Genomic DNA, 14,578 nt, shown 5'->3' on the forward strand with positions numbered 1-14,578 from the left:
GAGCGAGTTTGTATGTATAATTCCGTAGCCAGCAGCACTCTCGCATAGGTAGGTTGGAAGTAAATCTCTATTTTGCTGATGTTCTTTGCATTTCGCATACCAAAAAGTGATGTGACGTAAGAGGTGCAGTACGGCGCAATAAAATTCTGTGTTCGGTAAAACCGTGCCGCCACTGAAACTTACGAAAAGCTACAGCAAGCGTACAATGAAGATGCACTATCTCAGTGCTACCTTGTTTAGGTGGTTCAAGGACTTCAAAGAACGCTGACCTCTCTGTGTTAAGCAATGGTGTTTCGGCTTCTGCTGTGACTGAAGTCAACATTAACGCGGCTGCTGTGATTGTCCATGAGGATCAGCGGATAACATTACGTAACATCAGTCAAGTGTTGAGAATTTCATATGACAGTGCTTTAACGATCATGCATGATCAACGAGTGAGGTGGCTCAGTGGTTAGCACACTGGACTCGCATTCGGGAGGGGACGGTTCAAACGCGCATCCGGCCATCGTTGTTTAGGTTTTCCGTGATTTCCCTAAATCGCTTCAGGCAAATGCCGGGATGATTCCTTTGAAAGGGCCCGGCCAACTTCCTTTCCCATTCCTCCCTAATCCGATGCGACCGATGTCCCCCAAATCAACCACCCAAACATCCACGATCATCTCCATATGAGCCGTTCTTGTGTCCGTTGAGTGACACGTCTGTTGACTCCCGAACGAAAGCGTGTGCGAATAAAGACAAGCCGAGAGGGGCTGCGTCTCTTTGCTGATGGATGGGATGCGTTTCTGAAATCGATTATCACCGGTGGTGAGATATGATGACATCATTATGATCCTGGAGAAAAACGAACCAGTATAGCGCGAAATCGTCAGATTCTCCAACACCAAAAAAGGCCAAAGTTGTTTCATCTGCAGTGAAAGTGATCGTCATCACATTTGCTCACTATCATGCAATGATTTACCAGAATGCAGTTCCCTCTCGCAATTACCGTTAGATTTGCATGGTACATGTCAGTATTGGTTAGACTGGACACGTATTGCAAAGAAATAACTAAACTTTCACTGAGTGGCGTCTTCATCATGACAATGCAAGGCCTCATGTCGCAAATCAGGTCATGCAGTTTCTGGCTCAATCCAACTTTACATGTGTACCGCATCCGCCCTTGTAGCCACGATCTTGCACCATGTGATCCTTTTTTAATTCCCATCACTAAAGGCAAAACTTCGGGACATTCAGTTTGAGAACTCTGAAGCACTGCTTAAGAAATGTGAGGCGATTTTCAAGGACCTGACAAAGAATGGTCTGCCCCTCTTGTTTGAGGACTGGCAGAGGCGCTATAAGAAGTGCATTCAAGTAGGAGTGGAGTACTTTAAAAAATATCATGTTAACATTGAAATGTAGAACAAACAAAAGTGAAAAAAATCGGTCTCAGTCTTTGTTGATCAGCCCTCGTAATTGGGCGTAATATTGACAATCGAAATTTTGTTGCCTTAACGCTGCAACTGGTACCGTGTTCGGGGATAACGTTTTAGTAATATGACAACAAGGATGTAAGAAGGGTGTAAATAAAAACAAATTGTAGTATTTATCGAAGATAACTTCGACATCACGACGTATCGATACTCTTCTATTGATGCCGATCATGAGTAAAGTATCGATACTGTATCTCCGGCAGCGGGAAGAAGGAGGCGCGACCCCGCAGAGAGCCCTGCGGGCTGAGCTACGGCTCATTTTTTTTTTTTTTTATCAAAGGTGGATTCAATATGGTATCGATACTTTCCTTTCCATACGGCTAATGAGCAGAGTATCGATACCCTGCGTTCGATACTGTACCTGCGGCAGCGGGCAGTAGGAGGCGTGTCCCCGCAGCGAGCCCTGCGGGCTGAGCTGGCGGCTCGCGCCGTTGCCGCCGCCGCCCCCGCCGCCCCCGCTGCCCGTGTCGTTGCGGATGCTGCCCACCAGCCCGCCGTTGCAGTGAGCGTGCGCGTGCTCCCCGCACTGGCTGCAGCTCCGATGGCTCGTCCTGTCACTGCGGCAAAAAAATACATCACGACTGCTGTTACGACAGCCTGCGAACAGTGTAGCGAGGCGCAAAAAAAGCAAGCGTGACTAGCTGACTCCAGTACGTGGAATTCACATCACTGTCAGATCAGCAGAAGCATGGAGTTCTCCATCAGATATCAGGCAACGTAGTTTCACTACACTCTTCATTATGCTAAAGCAATATTAGTTATTTTCGCCAATGCTGCAAACGTTATCACTATTAACCTATTACGAATTGGGAAGCATGAAACGTTTGAAATAAAGCACGCTCCCGATAATGCGACTAGTTCGGTGGTTATTGAAAAAACAAAACCTGTAGCCTTTTCTTGTAATTAGAACCAATACATTCGTTTAGAATATGTTATTTTGCCTGTAGCTCATGTTTTATCGTGCACACCGAGCCAATGAAATACGTTGATCTGTTATTAAAATATTTATGACAAAATGTGTTTGAGCATGCCAGTATTTTGATCCTCCAGAAAATTGGAGCATCGTCAGGACGGAAAATGGAAGTGAATGAAAGACAGAAACAGAGAAAAGTTGGACGATTATTTCCCGAAAGTAACTGAAAGCAAGGGTACGAAATACAGTGTATTTAAAGCGCAATTTTGTAAATAAGTTGTTAGTTTCCGGTGAGAAATGTGCAAGTAATCAGTGACACGTAGCATGTATTGCAGATACAGTAATTATAGCAGTTTCCAGTGGTATGTATTTTGGATTATTAGTATTTCTTACTTCTCGGTGCAGTCTTGATTCCGAATTAGCTTATTGTAATAATAATAATGATAATAAGACTAATAAATGATGGAGGTTCCGAAAAATACTAGAGGAAGGAAAAAAAGTTTTGTTGTGAACTAATATAATTTTTGACGGTTACTAAATGTGATGTATGTGACATAGTATTGTAAATGATTTCTGCAAGGATGTGCTCTAAATGAATGACTCCGAATTTTTTATATGAAAACTCTTAAAGCTTTTTAAATGGAGCAAACTTTAGTAATATTCTACATCATTATTCTTCATGTCTACATATTGATTTCTCAGCATAGTAACCCTAGCGACTAACACATTTCTCCCAGCGAGAGACCAGATTATTGCTACAGTCACTGTAGAATGATTACGGAGCCACAACCTCACCATTGCTTACACCGCTACATCACCATCAAAGAACTTGGTTCTTGGTTGATACCGTATAGTTTTTGTGTATATTTTTATTTCTATTTTGTTTTTTCTTTATACTTACATAATTATATTGGTTTTATTAATTATTTTGTATTAAAACATCACTTACTGTATTATATAGTGTACCAACACACAAAGCAACAGCTAGGGCAGAAATATTAGAAAAAGGTCCGCCTCTCCGTGGCAAGGACGGTAACGTAATGGGTGCTTGTCAAGCTAACCTAACTTGTGAGCAGCCATTACGGCTAAGAGACCTACACGCTGCATGGCTTGTTACTTGTCTTAGGTAGCACACGGCCCACCTTAGTAACCCAGGTGGTGGGCTATTCTGTAGTGTTTAAATGAAAACTAAAAAAAAAAAGAAGAAATCACCATCAAAGTGAAGGCTTCGAAGATGTTCTTTAAGTTTTGGAAACAGATGAAAATCGGATGGGGCCATGTCGGAACTGTACGGTGTATGATCGATGACTGTGAATCCAAAGCGTCGGATTGTTACAGATGTCGCAGCGCTCGTACGTAATGTGGCATTGTCATGCTGAAAGTGACGGTGCTCCACGTGTGGACGAACTCTTCGAATTTGAAACTTGATTAGAGCACGCTGTTTCTTACGCACCGATATAGTTACGTTACATACATACATGGGACATGCTAGAGAGCCTATACTCGTATACGGAGAGAGGAAGTGGCCAATGCTCATTAGACGATAGATAATAAACACTGTCGACTGTTAACTATCACAAGACACTCACATTATAGCAGAAATTCCAGCTTGTTATATAATGCTGCTATGCATTTAATACGATATAAATTAAAGTGTGTCGTGATGCAGTATATTAGCCATTTATTATGACGTTCCGAAAAAAATGGGAATCGACCAGGAAAAAAAGTGTTTCATTTATATTACTTGATAGCGTCTATATGTAGTTTTTTCCTTCCGAGATAGTATATTTTAGATGAGATATTGTGAATCTAAAAACTGTCTCATACCGGGAAAATCCAGAACACATACTTCTGTAATGATGCTTAGAAACACTACAGAATAGAAACATGGCAAAACAATTTCACAGTAGCTGATTTTCGAAAACGAAACATGTGTTATTACAGATACTCGCATTTTCATGCGATTAGCAATTAAACATAAAAGATTATGATTTATGATTCAGGATTTGTTAATCGACATTTCAGTTCGATAAAATAAGCAATTCGAAAAAAAACCTAATTTGGTAACAGCGAGAAACGAACTGCCAACAGAATAGTTTATAATCTTGAATGCTACATACGAAGTACATGCGACTTCGGGACACATAGGTGAAATGTTTGAAATGTTTTGTACACAATGGTGCCCATAAATTTTTGAATCGTACTTTTTTCCCAATACGAGAAATCTGTATACATTGTGTGCTATAGACTGAAACAGTTTTCCAAAAGTTTTCAGAACAATAACCCAACTCCAGCAAGCACTATGAATATACGAATCGAGAGGCGTCGCAGCTGATCAGCCAATCACCAACGGTCGCTCTCCCTCTGTATATGGGCTCTCTAACTACACGCTACAAATCGGATCTTTCTAGCGGCAGAGGTTTTAAACTTATGTCAGCGAAGCGGGAAAGTTGACCGAATAACATGCATGACATGTAATACCTCAACTGATATTCAGTACAAAATAAAAATTGGTAAATTTGACAAATCAAATGGCTCTAAGCACTATGGGACTTATGGGGCTCTAAGCACTATGGGACTTATGGGACTTAGAACTACTTAAACTTAACTAACCTAAGGACATCACACAAATCCAAACCCGAGGCAAGATGACAGCCACACATAATCCTGATGTAATAGAGAGCGTCAGGACGGATACAGGGATTAGTGAACACAAGGTCATTGTTGTGAGGCTCAAAACCATATTAACCAAAACCACTAAAAATAAACACAAAATATATCTATTTAAAACACCATATAAAGATTCGCTTGATGCCTTCCTAAGATAGAGTCTCCATTCCCTCCAAGCTAATTATGTAAGTGTAGACTAGATGTGGCTCAAATTCAAAGATACATTATCGACAGCAATAGATAGATTCATACCGCATAAGTTAATAAGAGACGGGACTGATCGACCATGGTACACAAAACACGTCAGAACACTGTTGCAGAAGCAACGAAAAAATCATGCCACATTCAGAAGAATGCAAAATCTCCAAGACTGGCTAAGGTTAACGGAAGCTCGAAATTTAGTGCGGACGTCAATGTGAGATGCTTTTAATACTTTCTACAATGAAACATTGTCTCAAAGTATGGTAGAAAACTTAAAGAGATTCTGGTCGTATGTAAAGTACACCAGTGGCAAAAAACAGTCAATACCGTCACTGCGCGATAGCGATGTAAATGTTACCGATGATGGCGCCACTAAAGCGGAGTTACTAAATACAGTTTTCCGTAATTCCTTCACGAATGAAGATGAAGTAAATATTCCAGAATTCGAAACCAGAACAGCTGTTAGCATGAGTGACGTAAAAGTAAATATCTTAGGTGTTGCGAAACAACTCAAATCACTTTAGAAAGGCAAGTCCCCGGTCCAGATGGTATACCAATCAGGTTCCTTTCAGAGTATGCAGACACAATAGCGCCTTTCTTAGCAATCGTATACAACCGCTCACTTGATGAAAGGTCTGTTCCTAAAGACTGGAAAGTAGCACAGGTCACACCAATACTCAAGAAAGGAAATAGGAGTAACCCATTGCATTACAGACCCATATCACTGACATCACTTTGCAGTAGAATTTTGGAGCATATACTGTACTCGAACATTAGGAATCACCTTGAAGAAAAGACTTATTGATACATAACCAACACGGATTCAGAAAATATCGTTCTTGTGCAACACAGCTAGCTCTTTATTCCCATGAAGTAATGATTTCCTCTCAGAGAGGTCACAATTCGTAGTGACAGACGGTAAATCATCGAGTAGAACAGAAGTGATATCTGGTGTTCCGCGAGGTAGAGTCATAGGTCATCTGCTGTTCTTGATTCACATAAATGATCTAGGTGATAATCTGAAAAGCCCCCTTAGACTGTTTGCAGATGACGCTGTAATTTACTGTCTAGTAAAATCATCAGACGATCAATTCCAGTTACAAAATGATCTAGAGAGAATTTCTGTATGGTGCGAAAAGTGGCAATTGGCACTAAACAAAGAAAAGTGCGAGGTCATCCACATGGGTACTAAAAGAAATCCGATAAATTTTGGGTATACGATAAATCGCACAAAACTAAGGGCTGTCAATTTCGACTAAATACCTAGGAATTACATTTACAAGCAACTTAAATTGGAAAGACCACGTGGATAGTGTTGTGGGTAGGGCGAAACAAAGGCTGCGCTTTGTTGGCTGAACACTTAGAAGATGCGACAAACCCACTAAAGAGACAGCCTACATTATACTTGTCCGTCCTCTGCTATAATATTGCTGCGCGATATGGGATCCTTACCAGGTAGGATTAACGGAGGACATCGAAAAAGTGCATAGAAAGGCAGCTCGTTTCGTGTTATCGCGCAATGGGGGTGAGAGTGTCACTGATATGATACGCGAGTTGAGGTGGCAGTCACATAAACAGAGGCGGTTTTCTTTGCGGCGAGATCTATTTACGAAATTTCAATCACCAACTTTCTCTTCCGAGCCGGCCGCGGTGGCCGTGCGGCTCTATGCGCTCCAGCCCGGAGCCGCGCTGCTGCTCCGGTCGCAGGTTCGAATCCTGCCTCGGGCATGGGTGTGTGTGATGTCCTTAGGTTAGTTAGGTTTAAGTAGTTCTAAGTTCTAGGGGACTGATGACCACAGCAGTTGAATCCCATAGCGCTCAGAGCCATTTTTTTTTCTCTTCCGAATGCGAAAATATGTTGTTGACACCCACCTACGTAGGGAGAAATGATCATCATAACAAAATAAGAGAAATCAGAGCTCGAACGGAAAGATTTAGGTGTTCCTTTTTCCCATGTGCCATTCGAGAGTGGAATGGTAGAGAAGTAGTATGAAAATGGTTCGATGAACCCTCTGCCAGGCACTTAAGTGTGAATTGCAGAGTAACCATGTAAATGTACAGGTAGATGTAGAGGATTCGAACCTGCGACCGCAGCAGCAGTGCGGTTCCGGACTGAAGCGCCTAGAACCGCTCGGCCACAACGGCCAGCTGTATTTGACTCTGCCGGTTTTTAGCCTCGTATTTCAATCTCTCGATGAATGTGGTTGATTTTGTATTTACGAAGTTTCCATATTAGTATTCGTCCTTCAACATGTACTCATAAAGTTAAATTATCATCTCAACAATAGGGTTACATAATTAATTTTTGTTTGCAGCACTCCACCAGAGGAGCCAAAGCAAACTGGCAATACGTTTTCTGATTTGAAAGGGAAAGGTACTGAAGAACCCATGCAGAGGTATGGAAGGTCACTAATGCGTCATCAAGAGACACATTTGTTAAGGGGTGCAGACGTTGCAAGTGTGGTCAAATGAATCTCAGTTGTAAAAACGAAGTGGCAGGCCAACTTGCTGTGAAGATTCGAAAAAAGCTAGATAAATGGAGGCCCTTCTGTTTTAAGACCGGCGTATCACATTCGAAGCGATAGTGGAAAAAATGAAAATCAGTCGTCGCTAAGTTTTCTACATCTTGCAGTACAATTGGAACATGAGAAAAGTCGCCGGCACACACCGTGTTCCGCGACTCTCACACCCACTGAAATAATAATAATAATAATAATAATAATAATAATTCGTCGAACCGAGGCAGCAGCGGAAATGTCGCAGCAGTGTCAGGAAAATGCAGATCACTTCTTTGGTTGTCTAATCGGTATGGACGAGTGGCATTGTGTCACAGTGATCCGTAGGCAAAGGAGCAAATAAAAAAATGGAAACATACTGATTCACTACTTCTAGTAGAGACGAGATGTTGCTGATTGTTTTTTTTTTTGGGGGGGGGGGGGGAGGGGGACTGTCATGGTATGCTGCTACCTGATTATGCTCGTAAGAGGCAAACTTTCACTGGAGCATACTATCGAAATCTCTTGACGAGGTTACGGGAGGCTGTGAAGTCGAAGCGTCACGGGAAGCTCTCTTAGAGAGTAGTTTTGTTTCACGATAACAATAATGTCACATTGACGCCAAGTTTCACCACAATTATGCCTGTACACGTTTCGCACCATGGGAAGGCTATCAGCCTCTTCTACACAGGAGAAGTCACATACGCTGCTTCTTTGAGCTATCAGTTTTTACGTCACCTTATTGAGTTCTCCTAACAATGAACCCAGTGACTTCTTTCTCTTTCCACGGGTGAAGATGTTGGTTGGTTGTTTGGGGGAGGAGACCAGACAGCATGGTCATCGGTCTCATCGAATTAGGGAAGGATGGGGAAGGAAGTCGGCCGTGCCCTTTCGGAGGAACCATCCCGGCATTTGCCTGGAGTGATTTAGGGAAATCACGGAAAACCTAAATCAGGATGGCCGGACGCGGGATTGAACCGTCGTCCTCCCGAATGCGAGTCCAGTGTCTAACCACTGCGCCACCTCGCTCGGTCACGGGTGAAGAAACCGTTTCTACACAGCACAACAAAATTAAAGGGTCATTTCTTCGAAACCCCGAAATTATCTCCCATTCCGACGTATAAGTTTTGGCTCAAAGATGCCTACAACTTTCTTCTGTAATGGTGTAAAGGCGTTGGCTCCCTGCGACGTTACTCTCGGACGCGGCGAAGCTTCAAACAGCAAGATGTTGAAACATGCGAAAAAAGAAGCCACAGCTCAGAGGTTCATGTGAACTGCAAGGTAGGTTAATAATGGCACATTGACGCCAAGTTTCACTACAATTATACCTGTACACGTTTCACACCATGGGAAGGCTGTCAGCCATTCTTTCCCACAATTCACCCTTTTTTTTTTTACGCTAAAGCGTTGGAGGTCACAATCGCGACGACCAGCGTTGAAATTACGCGCGTTTCTTATGAGTGGTCGAGGAAAGTATTTCAGACACACTGTCGCTCAGATTCGAGGTGAAAACATCTCAGGGTGTCTCATAAAGGGCATCAATGAAACTACCTCCTCGCTTGGGGAGTTCATTCCCACACATTTCGCGGTCGAAAACGACAGCTTACAGTGCGACGAGCAACAGGACGACTTTATTCACAACTTTCGACACTGCTGCCGTCCCCTGGACGTTCCAGCTCTAACCTAGGGACATAGTGAGGTTGAAACCCCATTGAACGTGATCTCACCGCTTTGGAGTCTACCGCGACCGCAGGTTTTGATCTTCTGGACAGCTGGGAATCACTAGGGACTGTTAAAAACCATTCGACGAAAGCTGAACATGATCCTAAACAGCAAAGAGTGCTTTTGCTTCTTCATCCATCCTTCTTCGCATCCTCCCATGACTTGATCAATGGGGGCGGGGGATGCAACATTAAAATATGCGTGAATAAAACGGCAAAGGGCTCCTCTAGGACCCTGCAGTTCGGAAACACCCTCGGTGCCACCCATGCACCTTAGATGAGCAAGTTACAAACAGATACACTATGTGATCAAAAGTATCCTGACACCCCCAGAACTATACGTTTTTCATATTAGGTGCATTGTGCTGCCAGCTACTGAAAGGTACTCCATGTCAGCGACCTCAGTAGTCATTACACATCGTGGGAGAGCAGAATGGGGCGCTCCGCAGAACTCTCGGACTTCGAACGTGGTCAGGTGATTGGGTGTCACTCGTGTCATACGTCTGTACGCGAGATTTCCACACTCCTAAACATCCCTAGGTTCACAGTTTCCAATGTGATAGTGAAATGGACACGTGAAGGGACACGTACAGCACAAAAACGCACAGGTTGACCTCGTCTGTAGACTGACAGCGACCGCCGACAGTTGAAGAGGGTCCTAATGCGTAATAGGCAGACATATATCCAGACCATCACACAGGAATTCCAAACTGCATCAGGATTCACTGCAAGTACTATGACAGTTAGGCCGGAGGTGAGTAAACTTCGATTTCATGGTCGAGCGGCTGCTCATAAGCTACACATCACGCCGGTAAATGTCAAACGATGTCTCGCTTGGTGTAAGGAGCGTAAACACTGGACGACTGAACAGTGGGAAAACGTTGTGTGGAGTGACGAATCACGGTACACAATGTGGCGATCCGATGGCAGGCTGTGGGTACGGCGAATGCCCGGTGAACGTCATCTGTCAGCGTATGTAGTGCCAACAGTAAAATTCGGAGGCTGTGGTGTTATGGTGTGGTCGTGTTTTTCATGGAGGGGGCATTATCACAGCACAGGTCCACATTGCTGTTTCAAACACCTTCTTGCTTCCCACTGTTGAAGAGCAATTCGGGGATGGCGATTGCATCTTTCAATACGATCGAGCACCTGTCATAAAGCATGACTTGTGGTGGAGTGATTACACGACAATAACATCCCTGTAATGGACTGGCCTGCACAGAGTCCTGACCTGAAACCTATAGAACACCTCTGGGATGGTTTGCAACGCCGACTTCGTGCCAGGCCTCACCGTCCGACATCGATACCTCTCCTCAGTGCAGCGCTCCATGAAACATGGGCTGCCATTCCCCAAGCACACGATGGAACCTATGCCTCCGAGAATGGAAGTTGTCATCAAGGCTAAGGGTGGGCCAACACCATATTGAATTCCAGCATTACCGATGGAGGGCGCCACGAACTTGTAAGTTATTTTCAGCCAGGTGTCCGGATACTTTTGATCACATAGTGTATGTCAGGAACTTCGCCACACACATTCAGTCTAATGGATGTCCCAGTGCCTGAGGGCTAGGCGACTCCTTCGACACCTGAGGGCTGTGTCGACACCTTGCTGTTTGAAGTGTCGCCGAGCCTGAGGGTGACTTCGTAGGGCGCCACAGTTTTGCACCATTACAGCAGAAGGTTGTAGCATCTTTGAGCCAAATTTCAAACTTAGGCGTCGGATGGGAGACAATCATGGCGCTTTGATAAAGCGATCCTTTAATTTTGTTGTGCACTGTAGAATGTCGACGAGGTGACTTCTGTGATGCAGACTTCTACATCCGAAGTGCACACCAAGGCGTTCATTGTTGGGAAAAATGAATCGCGTTGAAATGTAGAAGGACAAACAGCATCGCCATGTTTAATGCTCACAGTATCATTTTTTTTCGAGATTATACTTACAACTTTATGACTAGTCCTCATATGTTAAGTGCAGTCACGTTAGTTTAGAAACTTTGCAAATGTTCTGTACATAATTCATGAACTGTCGACGAGTTATTAGATGACACTACCGTTGAAAATTAGGGGGCGGATGAGGCGGAGATAATGGCTGTCTCAGAATGGATAGAAAATAGGGATGTGATTGGCTTATAAAATAGAAGAAACTATTTAGTCCTTATTAACGGGAACACTAAACGAGACAGCTGTTTCTAAGTGCGGTGATTCCAGCAAAGTGGGAGAAGCATTTTACTCATTTTGTATCGATGAGAAACTTTTGAAATCATTCCTTAGCCATAACACGTACTCATTTTTGATCATTTTCAGCTTAAAATCATTTGTAGGACTGTACCTTTACTATTATTTCTTTCTTCTAGGCATATAAATATCTTTAGACACTATACCAATCACTAAATGTCTCCTCGAACCTGAGATAAAATTGGGGCATTAACTTTTAACAGATGTATCTTTTTACCTATCGTATTTCATTACTGCGTCCTTCGTTTGAATATGTTCGATTTTCAATGCGTTCCAACTACGGTATCGTGAATCTGCGTTGCTATACTGTTATACAGAAAAGTAAGTGTCTGTTTGGCCTATAGTGCGCTTTTAACTGGAAAGGAAGTAATAGTTTGGCGACTAAAGATGGAGACGGCATTTCTACGAACACAAAATTTCAAAGGAATTTGAGCGTACTCTTTTTAAAATACGAATTGCGCATTATTATACCTGTTCGCGGTGTTTGCCATTTCATTCATAATAGACAGCTTCTTGGCTGCTGATTAGGTGTAAAGCATACTGCGTCACTGAAACGAAGAACTAGGTGACAAAGTATCTGTGTACGATTGTACAAATGGCATTGAGAGTGAACCAGTGTGACAGTATCGGGAGTATTCTTCGCACTGACAGCACCCACGGGGATGCTGGCAGCAGTGTACAAGTATTGTCACACATGTGCAACAGGTTCAGTACAGCCTGTCCGAAAGACTTAACAGTCGACTCAGCCACACAGGAACACTTTGAAACACCCCTTCTGATCTACAGGTATCGATAACAGTTCCTGCACAGTTGTTTTACTACTTAAATATGTTCTTCGACGCATACCAGTTACTGCCGCGAACACGTATTAAGGCGGAGCTATGTAAGAACCTATATTTCGCAGAATTCTTTCGAATCAGCCCCTAGCGTCAGTCGAGTGTCTTTTTCAGATGCATACTCCTCGATATTTCATCGGAGAGGACAGCGCACCGGTACACATCTCTTATTGCGTTAGGTGCTAGTGGGCTTGGATATCAACTTTAGCAGATTTCACCCAAGAAAGGTCACGGATGTCGTCAAATACTTCTGTGATGCCTAACAGCTCAGTCAAAATACTATTACTCCTTTTTTATAAGATTTAGTAGCACAAATCAACAAAAACTTATTGCAAATTCTACGCACTGCGACCATGCAATTATGGTTGTTCTGACTGCAGAATTACGGAGTGTGCTGTAACACGAGATCGTATAGCTTTGGGCACAATACGACTAGTTTTCGTAATTTAACCTGAAACATTCCATCAAATTTATAAATAAAAATCTCATAATTTCTGTTCCTTTTGCACTTGTTGCTTACAGTTTCATGTAGGAAAAAGAAATGGTTACTAATAAACTTGCAGAATCCATGTGCAGTGTTCGCCTTTTCCCCCAACCCGGTCTATAGTGCTGGCCTCTGAAGGTGTTCACATGAGGTACCACCCAGCATCCGTCGTTCCTCGATCACCATGTCTAGCGTCAAGAACAAAGCGCGATCTTCACCGATGAGTGAAATAAAAGAGAAAATTACAAGATTTACCTGAAACGTCACAACTTGCCACAGAGAAACGTTATGTTACAACATGTGAACAATGATCCACATACGACTTTTCAACAAATGCGTCGTGGAACTCGAGTAAATCACGTGTTTGTGTGGCGTATTGTTCTTGATGATATCTAGTATCCATACATCATATAAAAGATGCAGCGACTAAACGAGGCCGGCCGGAATGGCCGTGCGGTTCTAGGTGCTACAGTCTGGAGCCGAGCGACCGTTACGGTCGCAGGTTCGAATCCTGCCTCGGGCATGGATGTGTGTGATGTCCTTAGGTTAGGTAGGTTTAATTAGTTCTAAGTTCTAGGCGACTGATGACCTCAGAAGTTAAGTCGCATAGTGCTCAGAGCCATTTTTGACTAAGCGAGGCTGATTACCATCTGCCGCCATAATTTGCTGTACATTGCTCCACATGCCTGCTGTCTATTGTGCCAACCATGTCGCCACCGATTATGCAGTATTTGAGCGATGATATAGTATTAAAATCGTATGTATCACTCTTGGGCATATGCTAATGCCAACGAGATAGTTGCCGCTAATCATCAATAATAATTTGGGCTCATTTGGTGTATTTTTTTCCAGGACCAGCCCACGCATGCTGCCCCGACGACTGAATGGACTAACGTAGTTCACCTCTTGTGTGACAACATCCTATAGTTGGAGTCACGAACGATGGCGATCGAGCTTAGGCTTGTTCTGTGCATCTACGCCTAACATTTTCCGACGGTCAATGGACGTTCAGCATGTTCTGAGCGCTCTGCTGTGAATGCCGTAGCTAATGCGAACATTAAACGTGATCGTAGCGAGTTGTAAATTTCGATTTAATTGTTGCGAGTTGTCATCGCTGATTGTGGTGGTAAGTGATGTATTCTGCACAAGCAAGCGAGAGACATAATTTGTAGGATGTACGCTTTTTTCAAGCGGAAAGCACGCGCATGCGCACACCGTTACTGTCGCTTGTAATCGTTAACAATGCAGACCGCATCCGTGCCTCGAAGTGCGCGAACCGCTTCGTTCGTGGATCGGATTATAGTACTGGAAGCAGTTCTTGTAGTAGATCGCTGCATTATGCGATTCATGCATGATGGAGCCCCCGCGCAATTTGGATATAAGTCAGTTTTTGGACAAAATCTTCCCAAGACAATGGATCAGGTGTCCAAAGTCTAGTGCATCGACCTACCCAGTCTCATGAACCTTTTTTTCTGGCGACATTAAAAAAGTGTAGTGTACGATATTTCCTTTTAACGACATCTATTATCTTGAGAAATGTGTTCTTATCGCCTG

The 14,578-nt window shown here is 43.3% G+C and overlaps 1 protein-coding gene across 1 annotated transcript in view; it reads right to left on the reverse strand.

Moving 5' to 3' along the window:
• LOC126159435 (voltage-dependent T-type calcium channel subunit alpha-1G-like) overlaps nucleotides 1–14,578 on the reverse strand; it is a 633,155-nt gene that overhangs the window by 157,741 nt on the left and 460,836 nt on the right. The window contains exon 21 of the mRNA XM_049916549.1: nucleotides 1,831–2,026. Within this exon, the coding sequence (XP_049772506.1) occupies nucleotides 1,831–2,026 (196 nt within the window). The remainder of the gene's footprint in view (nucleotides 1–1,830; nucleotides 2,027–14,578) is intronic.

Source organism: Schistocerca cancellata, chromosome 2 (assembly GCF_023864275.1).
Source record: "Schistocerca cancellata isolate TAMUIC-IGC-003103 chromosome 2, iqSchCanc2.1, whole genome shotgun sequence".
In the NCBI taxonomy this organism is placed as follows: Eukaryota; Metazoa; Arthropoda; class Insecta; order Orthoptera; family Acrididae; genus Schistocerca; species Schistocerca cancellata.